The sequence below is a fragment of the Furipterus horrens genome, unplaced genomic scaffold, assembly GCF_987537825.1.
Source record: "Furipterus horrens unplaced genomic scaffold, mFurHor1.1.pri manual_scaffold_9, whole genome shotgun sequence".
NCBI classification, from domain to species: Eukaryota; Metazoa; Chordata; class Mammalia; order Chiroptera; family Furipteridae; genus Furipterus; species Furipterus horrens.
Genome location: NW_028327179.1, coordinates 84,526,378 through 84,543,160, shown reverse-complemented (window position 1 = coordinate 84,543,160; position 16,783 = coordinate 84,526,378). Strand labels below are relative to the sequence as shown.

Sequence of the window (16,783 nt, the reverse complement as noted above, 5' to 3'; positions counted from 1 at the left end):
AACTAACAGACAAGTTGTCAGGACTTCGTATCATAAACAGGCAGTTGTTCAGGAGAAGCACAACCCTACTCTAGCAATTGGGTCCTTTCTGGGACTGAGAAATAGGACTAGAGAGGACAGGATGCTGGTTTGGCTATATCTTCTCATAGTACTGTCAGCAAACTCCTCATGCGCCAGAGAGGAAAGAACAGACACAACAGAAATGGAGGAAGTAAAGGAACGTGTATAAATGACCCACGGACATGGACAACGAGGTGGGGAATGACTGTGGGAGAAGGGGTGGGCTGGGTGTAGAGGGGTAGCAATGAGGGAAAAAGTGGGACAATTGTAATAGAAAAACAATTTAAAAAAATAAAAAATAAATAAAGAAAAGGAGGAAAGGTGAAATAGACCAACGACTCACGCAGCTCTACTCACACACAATGGAAGGAGGACGGAGAGCAGGTAGGCTCAGGAGGAAGCTGGGGTGTGGGAGTGGGACCTGCAACCTGAGAAGCGGGAGCTCTCTTACCTCAGAACTGTAATTGATTTGTCTGATTCACCAGAACAACAGTAAGCCACGCACGAGACCCATTTTGTTGTTTGTTTTATATTCTATCTGCAGGAGGTTGTATTTATTACAGAGCAGGCTACAGCAAAAACAATAATAAATCCAAGATAAGCAACAGCCTTATATTCCACTGACATGCACATTCCAACTTTTTGTATGCTGGCGAGGGACTGGAGGTAGGATCAAGGCAAAAAGAACCCACTCATAATGAAATTGTGGGTGTATGATGTGAACCAGTCACCACAGAAACCATTCTCCAAATCTAATGAAATCCACTGCCAGGTTGGTCAAATTCTTTGTTGGTTTCATATTCATAGGAAAATCCTGGCCTAAAGGACACTGGATAGGTGATTAAGTAAGGAAGCAATGACCAGGACTTGTAATACCACCATAACATTTTTGAAAAGTTATAAAGCTGTTCTCAGCTTTCAACATGGAAAGAAACACAACAGGCTCAACTGAAACAGCAGAGTACAATGTTAGAAAGCACACTTAGCCCTGACTGGTGTGGCTCAGTTGTCTGGGCATCATCCCACAAAGCAAAAGGTCACTGGTTCGATCCCCAGCGAGGGCATGTGCCTGGGATGTGGGTTAGGTTCTCCACTGGGGCACATAAAGGAGGCAACCTATCATGTTTCTCTACCTCTCTTCTCTTCTTTCTAAAAATAAATAAATACAATCTGGAAGGAAGGAAGGATGGACACTTAGTAGCAAAAAAAAAAAAAAAAAAAAAAAAAAGGTCTAGTCCCAGGGAAAGCCAATGAATGGATCTATAAAACCCTCCCTGTTTCATCACCAAAGAGGCCAGGGTCTTACTTGCCAAAACAGGGAGTCATCCTCTCACTCCTGTGCTTAGATCACAGACTTTCCACCACAGGAAGTCAGCCAGGCAGGCCTTGCACTTGCTAATCTCCATATGAGGCACTGTAATGCACTATGAATCACCCTTACCTGCTGAAATAATTTTTTTAAAATACCAGAGAAAAGATATAGACAATGAGGTATAAATTCAACTCTAAATGCTAGGAGCCACTAAAACTAGGACTTTACAGGTGATTTGTCTTTTAAGTATGATATATAATCTCTCCTATACAGCACATTTCTTGAGGGTGTTTAGAAGACAAAATGTAAGGATCTTATAAAAACAAGGTGAAGCAAAAGTAGGTTTATAGTTGTATCCACTTTTGAACACAATAATTAATAAACAGTAATACAAGAATAAACTACGTTTTGCATACGTGGATACAACTGTAAACCTCCTTTTGACCCACCCTGTATGTTCCCCCCCAAGGATGTATACTAGGGTGGGAGGAGGTCCTGTGCACAAATACCAGTTCATGGTCAATGATTTTGGCAGAACGTTGCTATATATGTACTCTCAGCCTAACAAAAACTGAGAGTCATGAAGGAAGTGGAAAGAGGAACACATTTAAAATTACAAAAAGGTTAAGAAATGTCTATGGCACTATTATACGTGTGTATTTCATGGACTTCACTCCAGGTGTTCTGTCTTCATCTAGCTGTGAGCTATTTGCCTGCCTGACCTCCACATGCCTACCTGTCCCTCAGACACTAATATCACCAGCATGCTTCAGGAAGCTGGAAACCGATATGTCTCCCTTAAATGGCACGAGGGGCACCCAAGACACATATATTTACCGTGACACTTTGACAGAAAGAAGGTTGGAAGGGGAAGAAAAGATCCTGTTACAGAGGGCACAAAAAAATAAATAAAAGAGAAAAAAAAGAAAAGGAACGCTCCAATCTAAGCTGAACAATGTGTGATGGAGTAGGCAAGGTCATTCTGACATCTATTTAAATGAAATAGCGTTTTCACTTGCACTTGCCTACTTGCTCGAGCTTTTCTCTTTTATTTATGTGGTAACTGAGGGAGATTTAATTGGCATTTATTTTTAAACAACATAAGAGGAAACCAATTCTTCAATATCCAGCAGAAAAAAGAATAAAGATATGTATGAAACTGAGCTACAGGTGGGGGGACGGGTGCACACACAAACAAAACCAGAAAAGACTATGAAGGTAAATCTGTTGCTACCAAAAAACAAAAACAAAAACAAAAAAACACCAAAACGCATCAAGGCAGAGGCAGCCTAAGACTCACAGATAGCAATAAAGATCATTAGGACACTATACTGGCAGGTGCCAAGGGCAGTCCTGAAGGAAGTGTGTATCTGTCCCAAATAACCTGCTGAGGACTTCACCTTGCTGCCAATGGGAAATCTCATTAAGAAAATGAACTACACAGGCAAAAAGTGAGCATCATCCCCCAGGTTTCATTCAACTTCTAGAAAGGCCCTAGATTGTGAGCCTGAGCATATCTGGCCCTATAACGTAGAGGAATCACCACTGTGCTTACCAAAATAAGTATTTATAACTTTCCCCCCTGCAGCTGAACTCACCCCAAATTGCTCTTTGATTACCCCAACATTTTCATCAAATAATGATACTATGGAAAATATTGTTAAGAATGCCACAGCAAGGTAAGCCACAGGCCTGATGCATCACACTGTCAACAATGAGCAGAGACACCTTAGTCACCTGTGGCTCAAAGGCCATTAGCCACAGGTTTGTGGACTGCTCAGAACTCTTCTGCTATGAAGAATGCATATAGATATCTCACTCATTGAAGAGAAGCACAACTTCTTGACAAAAGTCCAATTAATGTAGGTAACAGTGTTTAATCTGTAATCTGGCCATAGAGAAAGGAAAGCTCAAAAGAATCCCATTGCTTAACAGGAACAAGGTACCACTACATCTGGGCAACGGTGAGCTGGCCAGACAGACACATTTATGATATGCAATCACACAGAACATCAGACAAGGTCTCAGCCAGGCTTGAGAAGACAACATGACAGGAAGATAATATACAGTATTCCCTCACTTATCGCGGGTATTACATTCTAGACCCCCCGCCAAGTAGGAACCTTACATTTATTCTACACTTTTAAACCCACGTAACTTTAACAACATACGTATACAGAACCGCAAAATCCCGCAATATAGCGAAAAATCCATGGTAAATAATTTAATATTTAAAAAAAATCCCGCGATACAGTGAGGCCACGATTAGTGAACCGCGATACAGAGGGACCACTGTACTCTAATTCATTCCTGCTGTGGGCGAGGCTGAGCTCTAGCAGCTTTTGCTTCTAGTTGCATTTACTTCTTGGTGCCCAAGGCAAGTTTCCTGAGTGTCCAAGGTGAGATTTACTAGCCCTTCCTCTGCCACCACCCCCGGGTTACGTGGTCCTCCCTACACAGGACCTGAATCCCCCTCTTTAACCATCAGTGATTATGGGAGTTGTATCCCAGGTATATCCCAGGAACAGAGGGTGAATGGATGAATCAACAAGACTTTCCTGGGCAGCTGATCAAAATCAACACCTCAGCCCTGGCTGGTGGGGCTCAGGGGCTTGTGCTTCAGCCTATGAACCGAGAGGTTGCTGGTTGGATTCCTGGCCAGGAAACATGCCTGTGTTGCGGGCCGAGTCCCCAGTTGGGGGTGTGCTGGAGGCAGCAATTGATGTTTCCCTCTCCTTCTCCCTCCTTCCCCTCTCTCTAAAAATAAATAAATTTTTAAAAACCTAAAATAACAAAATCAACACTTCAATTGCTCACTATCCCCCCTCAGTTGGTTTTATTTCGCAGTTGCCACTCCCTGATTTTGCCATTGTCTCCCCTTCCCATGTGCATGTAGGGGCTTTACCAGTTTTGTTCACTGTTGTATTCTCAGTGCCTAGACCAGTTCTAGGCATAGAAGGGCACTGAAATACCTGCTGAATAAGTGAATAAACCCTCCCAACTAACAAAGGTATCTATTCAGCCAAGGGTAGAGTCCTAACCACTGAACACTCATTTGGACACAGCCTTTTGGGAGCTCAAAAGTGTACCACCTTCTATTTTTCTGGAGCAACTTCCTATCTAGTTTTCATTCCATGATGATGGTACGATAAGAAAGTACAGAGTTAACATAAAATGTGCACACATTTCTCCCACTTAGCAGCAACTGCAGAAAAAAAGAAGTTTGAGGAAATGACAATACTTAAATTTGTCCCAACATCTGTACTTGACTTTTTCCCACTAAGATGTTCCTCATAGTGAGAATTAAAGAGGGATTTTAAAGAGATAATTTTGTTTTAATACAACTGGAAAGAAATATCTTCTAAATCATAATAATTAAAAAATGGAAAAGCAATACAGTAACAGTTCAGGTGATGAGATAGGAGGTTAAGTTTAAACTCCAGTTTCAATTCTGCTTTTCCAGAATATAAAACAGTATCTTCACAGATGTATAGGCAACAACCCTGAAAAAATTTACATTCAGTGCCTGAAAATAAATGAGCTACAGAAAACACATAAGCTGAAGTACTTTGGTGAATCAGCAGCTAAACTCTTGGCACCTTTGAGCTACACGGGCTCCATTCAGACACAACTCACCCCAGATATGTCTGCAACACGGTGAATAGGCACTTCCTTCTTGCTATGCAATCCTTTGCCATTCTTAATAGCTCTGTAGAAGAAAAAACCCAATTAAAAAACAAATCACACAGAGAAGGGGTAGGAGGGTGAGAAAGCGAGGTGAGAAGAGAGGTCGTTCGAATGGGGGTCTATCACTCACTGCACAAGTCACACTGCAGAGGACTGAGTGGCCAGTCTCTGCAAGAGTATTTGGTGGAGGGAAATAATAAGCCTGCTCTTCCAAACCCAGTTGTCAGTGCTTGGCTGCTAGTTTCAGCTAACAGTGTGCCCGGTAATCAGAGAGCTCCCGGAACTTGTTTCCAAATTAGAGGCATTGTTCCAGGCACAAAAGGAGAATCAGTTGGAAGAGTACACTCTTCAGAAACAGAGGTAATAATGTTTTCTTCTGTGTTTAAACACATGAAACATTTTAAATGCAAAATATGTAGCTAGTGTTCCAATTCTAATGGAAATAAGTTCCTCCCAGGTAAAAAAGATAAGTTGCCCTGAATGAAGCCAATATTGTACAGAAAAGACATTTAACAGTAGAGGAAGCATTAGCAAAGGCTGCATAACCGACATCAAACTTCACTTTCAATCAGTCTGTGGTTGTAATAACAGTGGATTTAGCAGTGGACTCTGGGACTCTGTCACACATCTCTGACCACTGGTTGGTTTGCTCCAATCTCCCATTTTTAATCTCATAATCCCTTGAATGGTAACAGGGTCAGAAGCCTAAGTATGACCACTCATATAACAATGAAAGACTGGTGAATAAAAACTGACGCGCGAATCATTCAAGTCGCTACACTATTAGATAAGACCTTCTGGTGACCTGCCAGTCTGCAGACCCAAGCAGGGAACATTTTAGAGAATGAGGAATAGAGATGCGAGGGTGTGCCCACACTATGTACTACCCTTTTTAGAGTTTCTGAATTGCAGCGAGAGTGAAAACTGTCTAGACTGGGGTCAGTATTTCAAACCCTCACACTAGTAACCACACTCTACATGGTTCCCACCAGAGTCTCACTAAATGACCAGCAACAGAGGGCACTGCTCTGCAGGGGTTACTTTCAGGTCTTTACTTTCTAAATCAAACTCACATAAACCAAATGAGGTGAATGTTGTTCCATGCAAAGTGGACCAGGGTGGGGTCTATGGACATGGCCCTTCCCCCTCCCATGACTGAGGGCTGGTCAGACAGCCACTGGGAATGGATTGTAACTCCCTCCTTATCTCCTTTTGGGAGCAGCTTCTTGACCTGTTCCTTCTGCACGTGCACACTGATGTAATGTAGCTCTGGGCCACAGGTAGGTTTGCGCAACCTGGACCTGCGCTGCCTTCGTCTGGGACCCCTTATAACGAGCCTGAGGCTGGAGGAGGTGCGGCATCTCTTGCACTGATCTGCCGCTGTTGGTGAGTAATAAACGGCATGTCACATCTGCTAGTCCACCAGGTGGTTTTTTTCGGAATATCATGAACACTTAAATGCCTCCCTGGTTTTGGGCTCCTGCGTTACCAACAGTCATATTTCTTACATACTGGGGCCGTTACCATTCACCTCTTACCCCATCCTCCATCACAGGGTATCTGCTTCTCCCTCAACTGATTTAAAATGCCTTCTGTTCAGAAACAACAAACAAATGCTTTCCTTACTATCTAGTTTTCATTCCATGATGATGGTAAGATATGAAAGTACAGAGTTAACAAGAAAAAAAAAGCATCATACACTTCCTCTGATCTGAACTGCTAACTGAAAGAAGACATCTCCAACTTCCATTAATCCCCTGGCTCCCTCCTGAACTTGAATCAAGGGCTTCTTCTGCTTTAGAAATTGCAAATAGGTCAGATTCTTCCTTTTACACTTTAGTCCAATGACTTATCATTCAGGGAGCCTCTTAATGATCACATACCAGGCCTGGTTCTCAAGGTTTGTCCCAGCCCCTTGGGGTTTTTAAGCTAACAGGAGAGGACCAGAGGCTGTTTTATATGGGAAACCACTGGCCGGAAGACAACAACAGACCTTACTCATCCTCTGCCACCAACAGGCTATCCCTTTCCCTGATCTGCTACCATAAACTCAGAGAGACTGTCTTGGGAAGAACAAAGCCTCCGAGGCAAGGCAAATGCACAGCCACCCTGATGGCAACTCGCCTTCCTTCAAAGCGAGGCCTGCTAAGCATTCCACAGGTCCTCTGAGGGTCCAAACTGCCTACAGCCTTATCTTCTAACAGCAAGGACAACTAAAATAAATGGACCTTAGACAGTTCATGTGAGAGCATTGCTGAACACAAGACCTTTCCTGGGGGCTACAGAGCATCTCGTATACTATGAGGAGAAAAGAACTGGGCCTGAGCAGTTAAGTTAGGAAACAAGAGGTTCTCGAGGCAAAGGAAGTAAAAGGTGATACATTAAAATTCTGCTTTCTTACTGTGATTCCAGAGCAGCTTTGTGCCCTAAGCAGAAATCCAGGACTTAACCAAAAAGATTAAGCATGCTACCCAGGGGAAAAAAATATAATACCCCAAACCAAAAGCCACAGGTAAGTGCACATAAGACATTTAAAAACAAACAATTCTTGAAAGTTAAGTCTTAAAAAATAAACTTTATGATTTACCTTGTTCCTAAAAAGGATATTATCAGACACTTATTTACATTCAGGTATTAATTCTGGAAAAACCTTCAAAGAATTTATCTTTCCAAACTTACGATCACTAAATTAAATCAATTTCAGGTACATTCAAGAGGCAGCAAGAAAGCAGTATTATAATATCATATACAAACAGATACAGTTCTCATTGCTGTTAACAAAATAGAGGCAAAACTAAAAGTTAATAATTCATAAACACTAAGTACATGTAATGCCCACCTACAGAGCACTCTCAAGTGTAAGTGGTACACTGGACCCAGGCTACAAAACGTGAGGGCTGAGAAATGAGCTAAATGTTACGTAATTCAGTTTCAATCTCCTACCCTGTGCCGGGGGTTGCTTTGGTTCTTGTCCCCATACTGCTGCAGAAATGACCCGGGTGAGCCATCCCCAGAAAACCTCCCTCGGCCTGACACAAGGCTAATAACGCCACAGCAAGAGCTTTTCCTCAAGACAGTAACTGCGGGAAGTGCCCAGTGTAGAAACTTGTGCATGTATCTCAAAGAGGAAAGGAGAAAACACCAAGAGTGGCAGGCTTGCCACCGTTCTTTGCCAAAAGGAATATACTGTAATATACATCTTTGTACCAGGACTGTAAGATTATAGGACATGACCGACTGCCTCCTAACAGTTGTATAGATGGTAGAGTCAAGATCCAGGTTCTGCTGCCTTGTTGCTACTTCTCAGGAGGGCTCCCTGTGCATCTTATATAACCTAGTTTCTTTGGGGTAGGTTTGGGGAGCTCTGTCTTTGAGACATGGGAGGGGAGTCAGCTAGCAGGTTTGCTTGCACTGATAACCTGCTCCACAAAGCAAACACCAACACCCCTCCCCACAGTCCCTCTCCCTGCAGGCTGCAACCACAGCTCAACATCCCTTTTCATTAGGCAAGGAATGAAACTCCTGACTTTTAAACTTCTCCTGCTGTGTCTGCTTAATAGCTGCTTTCTCACAAAGGCAGGCTGGTGCTCAGGCCAGCCAGGAGAAAGGAAGCAGTGGGGCAGAACACAGCCTGCTCCTCTCAGAACCTTTCCTCTCCAAGGACCAGCAGTGCAAAGATGGCAAAGACCAGCAGTGTCCATAAGGGACAGAAATCATTAACCAGCCAGGAAAAGTGGGCATATACCCACATCATACAAAGGGGTAAATGTCAGAAGAGAAATGACAACCCAGATGTCTAGGCTGCTTCTAGAAGCTTTTAGAAGCTACAGTGTGGGAGCAGAATTTCATTCCAATCACTAAAACACTCTTTCTTTCAACAGGAAAGTTTAAAATTCTCACACAGGAGATGCTACTGCCTCACCACTGGATAATAAAACCATCAAATGTTAAATAAAATTACCCCCACTGCCTTAGCGCACCAGGATTAGAATGTCAGCACACTTTACACAATGCAATAGTGTTTGCTCTTAGACCAACCCTCTCCAAGGCACCGCTGACTCATAACAGTTCATATTGTGCCAACAGGCCATAATCTTAATCACAATTCAATGATGGTAGGCTGTCATTCTGAACAAATATTCTTATGAGATTAAAAGAAAGTCAAAGGAGCTATGGTTAGATGCAACCTAATAATGCCAGCTATAAAAGAGCTGTCACATCAGGAATTCTTAACCTGGGGACATAAATGAGCTTCACACTTACACTTAGAATGCTGGCAGTATCTATGAACCCTAAAATGATAAAATTATATAGGTGAATTTTTCTGGGGAAAGAAATACTTTCATACATAAGGAAAATAAAGTGATGGAAAGCAGAAATGGCATACAACAGAATTAGCATGGAAATGATGTGGCCAGAGAAGCTACTGAGCTGAAAGGTATCAGAAGCTCCTGAATCCATAATTTCCCTTAAACAATACTTTATTGGTAACTGGAAATCAAAATGTTCCTAACCCCGTTTCTGCTTCTTTGCCTACATCCAATACTTTCTTTCTTCCTAACTGTACTTACTTGGCCCTTTTGTAAACCCCTTGTTGGGCCAGACCCTCACCAATTTATTCCAAGATGACATCAAGAATACTTTAACTAAATCCAATCAATCCCTTTTGATACTGCGCACTACTTTGATTCAACATTGTGTTTCACTGCTGCATGACTTCTCACAAAAATCAATTTTATTATTTTGCTCCCCCACTTCCACCTAAAACAAAGACCACCAGCCTGTGACAGCAAGTGGAAATTTTAATGCTTGGCTTCTTGGGCTTCTACCATGTGACCCCAGTTTATATCTTCACATGGTTTCTACATCTCTCCTTCTAATCCAATTAGACCCATTTTCTCCATGTCTCTACATGAGAGTTATTCATTATGTGTGCCCTTCTAGGCCCAAAATATAGAATAAAAAGAGTTATAAGTTATTCACAGAAACCACCTCATCACAATCATAACACAGTTATCACATCAGGAATTCTTTACTGGGGGTCCTAAGTAAGCTGTAGTTTGTATGCTGAGAGTATTTACATATGACTTTGAAATGGGAGTGGAATGATATAAATATACATATGAGGGGGGACAGGATGAATTCAGCATGTAATTATAAACTGCAACATATTACTTTCACGGTGCATGCTATGTTAATCTTTATTTCTATAGCTAGAATTCAGGCCCTTTGAGAATTAGGATTCTACTCTTAATATTTGCTATTGCATTGAACACAGAGCTACGTTCGCATAGTTATAGAAACTCAGGGCCATCTAGTTCAGTTACTGTGTGCCTAGCAAAGCTGAGCAAATGACCAGGGACTGACTAAGGAAGAATACTGAATATATTTCACGGTGGAGACATGGGCATTCCCAAGTGACTATAGGGCAGAAGAGTGAGGCTTGCTGGCTCTTCTGGATGTACAGTGTCAGGATATACACTTCAGTTTTGAGGCATATTGGTTTTATTACTTGGAATGGTACAGGGCAGAAGAGCCTGACCTCTGAATGGAAGCAGAAGTACGCCAAGGATGAAAGCATCACATTTCCCTCAGCAAGTCTCCTAGAACTAGAGAAACAGGCAACAATCGGAGCGGCAGTGAGTGGGAGCAAAACTATGACCACCATAAACAATAAAATATAAAACAGAACCAAGTGGCAGGACTGTACAAAACTCCTACTAGACAATACAGGAGAGGTTACAAAGCAGAACAGAGAGTGAATAACTTGCTAATTTTCTAAAGCACCTCTCATTGTGTTTCAAGTCACACTGAAGAATATAGTGTTTCAGCATGAACCAAATACAGGTATCAACGGAACACAGAAGCAACAAACAATTCCTTTAGCCTCGCTACTGGCTCCTTGCCTGCTGGAGGAAGCCACAGGGTCCAGACACTCAGAAAATAAGATACAGAGCAGGCACAGGTGCAGATGGTAGGTGGGGGCACTAAGATTATGTGGCTGCACTTTCAACGAACTCAGAATCACTGATATGAAAGACAGAAAAGACGGAGAATACAGACTGAAAAGGAGGAAATTGAGTCCTATAGTCAAGGGGAGGTGGGCAGACTAACAACTCAGTAGGTATTATGAGGCAGTGAAGCAAATAACAAAGAACTCTTGACCATCATTTCATCTAAAATTAACATAAAAAGAAATGAAAACCCATGCTATTGTGCTGGGTGTGGCAACAGATCTGCAGTATTTAATAAGAGAGAGGAGGGAAAACTGACCTCTGTGGCAGAGAACCACCAGAGAAAAGGCAGCCCAGTGCTAGAATGATGGGAAACACAAATAAAGGAACTCAATGGCCCTGATTAGGACCACAGGACTGTTAGTTCTGGGTAGAAATGGTCAACATCAGCCTAAAGTCTTCTGAGAAGTCAAGGTGAGATCAGATGCAATGATAGCTTAAAAGTACCTCAGTGACATTGGTTTTATAATTTCTTATGTCTGATCACAAAGGCCAAAATGGCCATCAGAAAAAAATTTGGTGTTACATTGATTCATTAATTCTATTCCAAGATAAAAGTATCATTAACATAATTTCTAAGTGCTTATACACACATACCCACCCACTTAGGCTTCAAGAAAAATGTGGGAAAAGGATTACAGTTTCTTCCCTCCACTAGAAACAATAACACTAAAATAAATGAACCCTTCTGCATGCTGTTAATTTTTTACATCGTTTTTAATAGCTGTACATAAAGCCATCATATGGATCCAAGTTCCGTAATTTAATCAATTGCCTGCTGCTAGATATTTATGTAAATATAATACTTATAGTATTATAAATAATGCCATGAAGAATAACTTCTAAATAAACTACTGGGTGTCTTGCTATTTCTTCCTTAGGATAAATCCACAGACGTGTAACTATTGTGTCATAGGACAGCAAAGCTCTATTGTTTTCCATTTCTAGACAGAATACACCTTGCCTCATGGGTTCTATTTGTGGGTAAGTCTTTGATTTAGCTGCTCCTTCCACATGCATCTCAGGTACCCGCTTACATCTCCACTCACACACAATTGTATTTGCAATTACTTACTTGCTCCTCCAAATCCCCACAGACCATGTATTTTTGTTTTTATCCCCAATGCACCAGATAATATATCTGTTACTGTAACATGAACAAATCAGAGAAAATTTTAATGTGTCTTTTGACAAGAGTGAAAAGCATCAAACTTACTGTTCGGAAAATGGTTTTTCCAATGTGAGCTACATTTACTGGGACCTGCTGGAAAAGATTCATTGACATCCACTAGAAATCTGGATCCCCGAACTTGATGCAGAGGCAAAGGAAAGGGAAGTAATACATTTCAACTTCTGGGCCCAAAGCTGGAGGCTGGGGAGTCAGGGGCAGCTTAGGATAAAACAGAAATGCATGAGGGAGTTTACAAGAAATTCAGATGCAAAGAATCCTGCAAATGAAAGAAAGCTATGAAGTGGATTTTCCCTTCACCGGTAGCTATAAAATTCTGTTTATGCATTGATGTATCAGTGATTAATTATTCAAACTATAGTCCTCCTGAGAGATTTCCAAGGCTTAGAGCAAAGTAGGATAGGGACATTCGTGGTAGAGACTCAGCCCTCTGACCCACTCAGCCACGTCACACTGCAGATAAGCCAAATCAAGCAAGCACAGCAACCCTCAAGATGATTTCACATTAAATTAGCCAAGAGCTGGCGAAGGCTACTCTAAAGGAATTGAATTAAAAAGCCGTGAATGCTGAGTATGAGGAAGGGGACAGAGATAAGAGTCAAAGGGAATACAGAGCTATTTGACTGACCGGGTAAGGAACAAGGTGGCTATGACCACAGGGAAGGCACTTCGAGGACAGACACACACACAAAGAAATCCAAAGCCTGTTCATTCCGTGCCTTACTCTCTTACTTACAACCATGATTAAAACTAATCGCTATAAGAGTATTAATCTGCCATAAAAGGACACATATTTTGATTTGTTTCACAGTGGTCAGGAATGACAGTTTAGGGCAGTAGTTCCTAGATCTTAGTGTGCACCAGAATCACCTAAAGGATGTTCGTTCTAAGAGACCACTGGGACTCAACTTGAGTTTCTGACGCAGCAGATCTCGGTTGGGGGAGCTTTAGAGAAACCTTAGCATTCACATTTCTAACAAGTACTCAAGTGCCAATAATGCTGCTGATCTGAGGACCGGACTTTGAGAATGACTGGTTTAGGGAGTCAAGTTATAAGACATTCAAAAGATTCAAGAGTCAAGTGTCATCACTCCACTGTTACAAACTATTTTGGATTAAAATTATATTCCCAGTATGGTAATCTTCAAATGTATCTTGAAATACATATCAAAACCTCAAACCTTTAGGAGTTGTGTGAAAGGAGCAAGAACCATTTAGCCAAGAGAACAGTGAGACAGAAGAGAAGAGGCAAGGTGCTCCGGTTGTAGCTGAACTGGGATGGGGCAGGGTGGAGGGGGGCTGACAAACCGAATCAGCTAGGACCATTACTCGAGAATGACCTCCTCTGAAGGAACAGAACAAGTGCAGATTAATGATTATAGAAAATATCAGGCAAGGAGGTCTGCCTCTTACTACGAGTTCATTATCTGACCATGACTTGGCAGAACCACCCACAGCTTTGTATACAAAATAGAAGAAAAACCTAATGGGTTCCAACTTTATCCCAAACCCCTCACACTAGTCATCAAGGTGAGTCCCACAGCCTGAGTTCTCTCAGAGGAGAGAACTGGGGATAGGAAGGGAAGAGAAGGATAGGATGAAGAGTGAATAGATTCTCTTAATATCTTGAAGGAGAAAACTATTTGGAAATGGAGACATTATACAGCTCTCCAGCAGTGGCCATTTGTGCTGCCTTAAATGCAGACTGATTACTGCTATTTGGATGTTGAGTGAATCATCTTTTCTGAAGAAAGGGAGAAGCTAAATTTCCCCACATTCAGCTGTGTCGTCCAATCACTTCCCCACACTGGCTCTTTTAATGCATTTTCCTGTTGTCACAGGCTCTTGCAATAGCTGATCTACCCTATTCCCCAACAGTGAAACATCCCACACTGACATGTGCACTATCCCGTTCCGTTAGCAACCTCCTGGCCGTGACATCTAACTGCAAGCCCAACATGTAGTGGTGTGTGTACTTCCAAGGTTTAAGAAGAAAGGAAGCCCTCAGGATATTGAAGAGAAAGAACAGCCTCCCCACACCCTGCGCTGACTTCCAACCTGCACTGGCATGATGTAATGCAGCCGAGTGAAGAGGGCAGAAGGTCATTCACCCAACACCAGCTTTCTATGAAGCTTGGGCTAAAAATCCCATTGCATCCTGGTGCTACAGGGACCTACAATTATACAGAAATTACACAGAAGGAGAAAGAAAGACTTCAAATCAAAGCTCTGTTTTTAACAGTATTCAGTAGAATCTAGTTTTATATAAAAAGAAATTTCACTTGTTGAGGTCATTAATTGGAAGTGAGAAAACTTGGTTTATTTAAAGCTGTGTCATTAAACTATTGAGAAGATAAGAACAGGGCTGGATAGAAGAGATGAATTTCAAGGAGATGCTCTCCTGGGAAAATTTAATAGAAATGAGAGATGGAATAAAAAAGATGTACAGCAGGCAGTGTTAATAACACAGGGAGAAAAAAGGAGGGGCTCAGAAAACAGGTAAGAAAAGAGAAGAAATGGGAAAAAGCAATATCTAGAGACACTGTTAAAGTTATTTAATGTCTGTCCCTCCGAGACTGCACACTTTGTAAGGCTTGAGTCTATTGCCTTTTTTCTTCACCACTATTATCCCCAATGCCTGGGCCCCAGGATACACTCACAGAAATGAGAATAAAGAAAAGAAATGAATGCAAAGCTCTCATATGCAAAATAAACTAGCCTTGAACAACTGTTCCCAATAGAGGAATAATTTGTTTTCTTGGAGAACTGGTTAACTCACATACTCTATACCCTGTGATAATATATATTAGTTCTAAAAATTTAAAACACACACTCAAATTCAACACCAAGTTTCTCACTGGATTAGTATGCAGATGAAACTTGCTTCTTATTAAGATATTTAACAAATGAGTACTGTGTCAAACTAGTAGTACTGAGCTCTTCCACTTAAGAATCCTAAAGTCAGAGGTTTTTACGTTGCGACAGAAAATGTAGGCACGTAAGTCTTCACATTACATTCATAATCAATACTACAAATGCCAATTAAATGAAAGATACAGAGAGGAAGGACTACCAAAAAGTTTTGTACTTTTTAAGCACAAGTTACTTTTCCTACTGAAATTTTTTGGGAAAAACTTCTATAAATCAGATAAAAATATGGAAAAATTTCTATAAATCAGAAAAAATGGGAGGCCAAGAGCACTTCTTTCCCAGTAGTACTGAAAGCACTTCAGTACAACATACATTTACAAGTCACTGCTACAAATGCATGGAAATTGGTAGGCCAAACGTGGCCCTAGGTAATTACATCACCAAGAGAGACTATTACTTAACACTTTGACAATGCTTTGATCAAGGACAGTGTTGACGGGATTTGGAGGCTGGAGATACAGAAGTCAGCAAGGCAGGAGTACTAGTTGCTGGGTTTTGTTTTTTAAAAAAGGAAATGCTGTAGGGTTGCTCAATCAGAAAACATTCCTTGTGGGGCCTGGGAAGAGAGGCAGCCAAGGCAGAGCTGAGAAAGGGGCAGACTCGTGCTTGCTTCCAAAGACAGGGGACAACACCACAGTTCTCTTAATCCGCAGTGTGCTGGGCAAGAAACAGAAAACACACGGAAAGGTAAGAGAGAGCCTGTCCTTTTCTCTTCTCCCAAGATAACCTTAAGCTTATTATGTATGTCCAGAATGACTCTAAATTCATTTCAATTGGCAAGGACACCAGATTGTTCAAAACAACTGCTTTCCCACAGTCAAGATGGGGCATCACTTCCTTTTCTGACTATATACATCTTATCTTGATAACACAAAATCTCAGAATTAAGAGTGCCTTAAAGAAATAAAGCCCCAACTTCTGTGTTTTCCTGCAAGAAGTCACAGAGACTAACAGTTTCTAGGAAACCTTAGAGTATTGCATTTTAAAATATAGTTATTGGTAGCTTTAGAAGGATACACACAGATAATTTTCTCCAACTATGGATGCTCAAAAAACAAGGCACACAACAGCCTGCTTTGATTTAATTCCCAGCATCACCAGCTCATCTTTGGAGTCCATGACAAGCCTGACGAAAGCTCACTTGGACGACCTCTAGAATGCTAAGGAAATTCACATCTAGCCTATTTAAAATCATACTGGATGTGTTATACCAAATATACAGGACAGAGTATATAAACACCTTAGAAAACAAGGGCCTTGATAGTGACTCAGTATCTTGGAAATCCCTCAGAAGGATATGAGAGATTTTCTGAAGGAGTCCAAAGCCCTGCCTTAAGTTTAGTCCACTCACCAAGATTTAGGAATGCAGCAGGCCAGTGGGCTGAGACATACCAAAGTTAACCATGAGCTGGAAATATTGGAAAGTCAACATGGAGAAAGAAAAATTAGGATGGAGCATAAAAGAAATAATGTGTCACTCCCGAAAGGAGACCATATGTTGTCCCTAAAAAGAGGAACCAAGTTCAGGAGTGTCCCCAAGAAGTGTGGATCAGCTGCTAAGTTCTTTTTGCTAAAAATAAGAAGAACACA

General features: G+C 41.5%; 1 protein-coding gene across 1 annotated transcript in view; it reads right to left on the bottom strand.

Annotated features, from left to right (window-relative positions):
• The window catches only part of SND1 (staphylococcal nuclease and tudor domain containing 1), a 427,097-nt gene that overhangs the window by 176,100 nt on the left and 234,214 nt on the right, over nucleotides 1-16,783 (bottom strand). Inside the window, exon 14 of the mRNA XM_090287466.1 lies at nucleotides 5,009-5,081. Coding sequence (XP_090143592.1) covers nucleotides 5,009-5,081 — 73 coding nt within the window. The remainder of the gene's footprint in view (nucleotides 1-5,008; nucleotides 5,082-16,783) is intronic.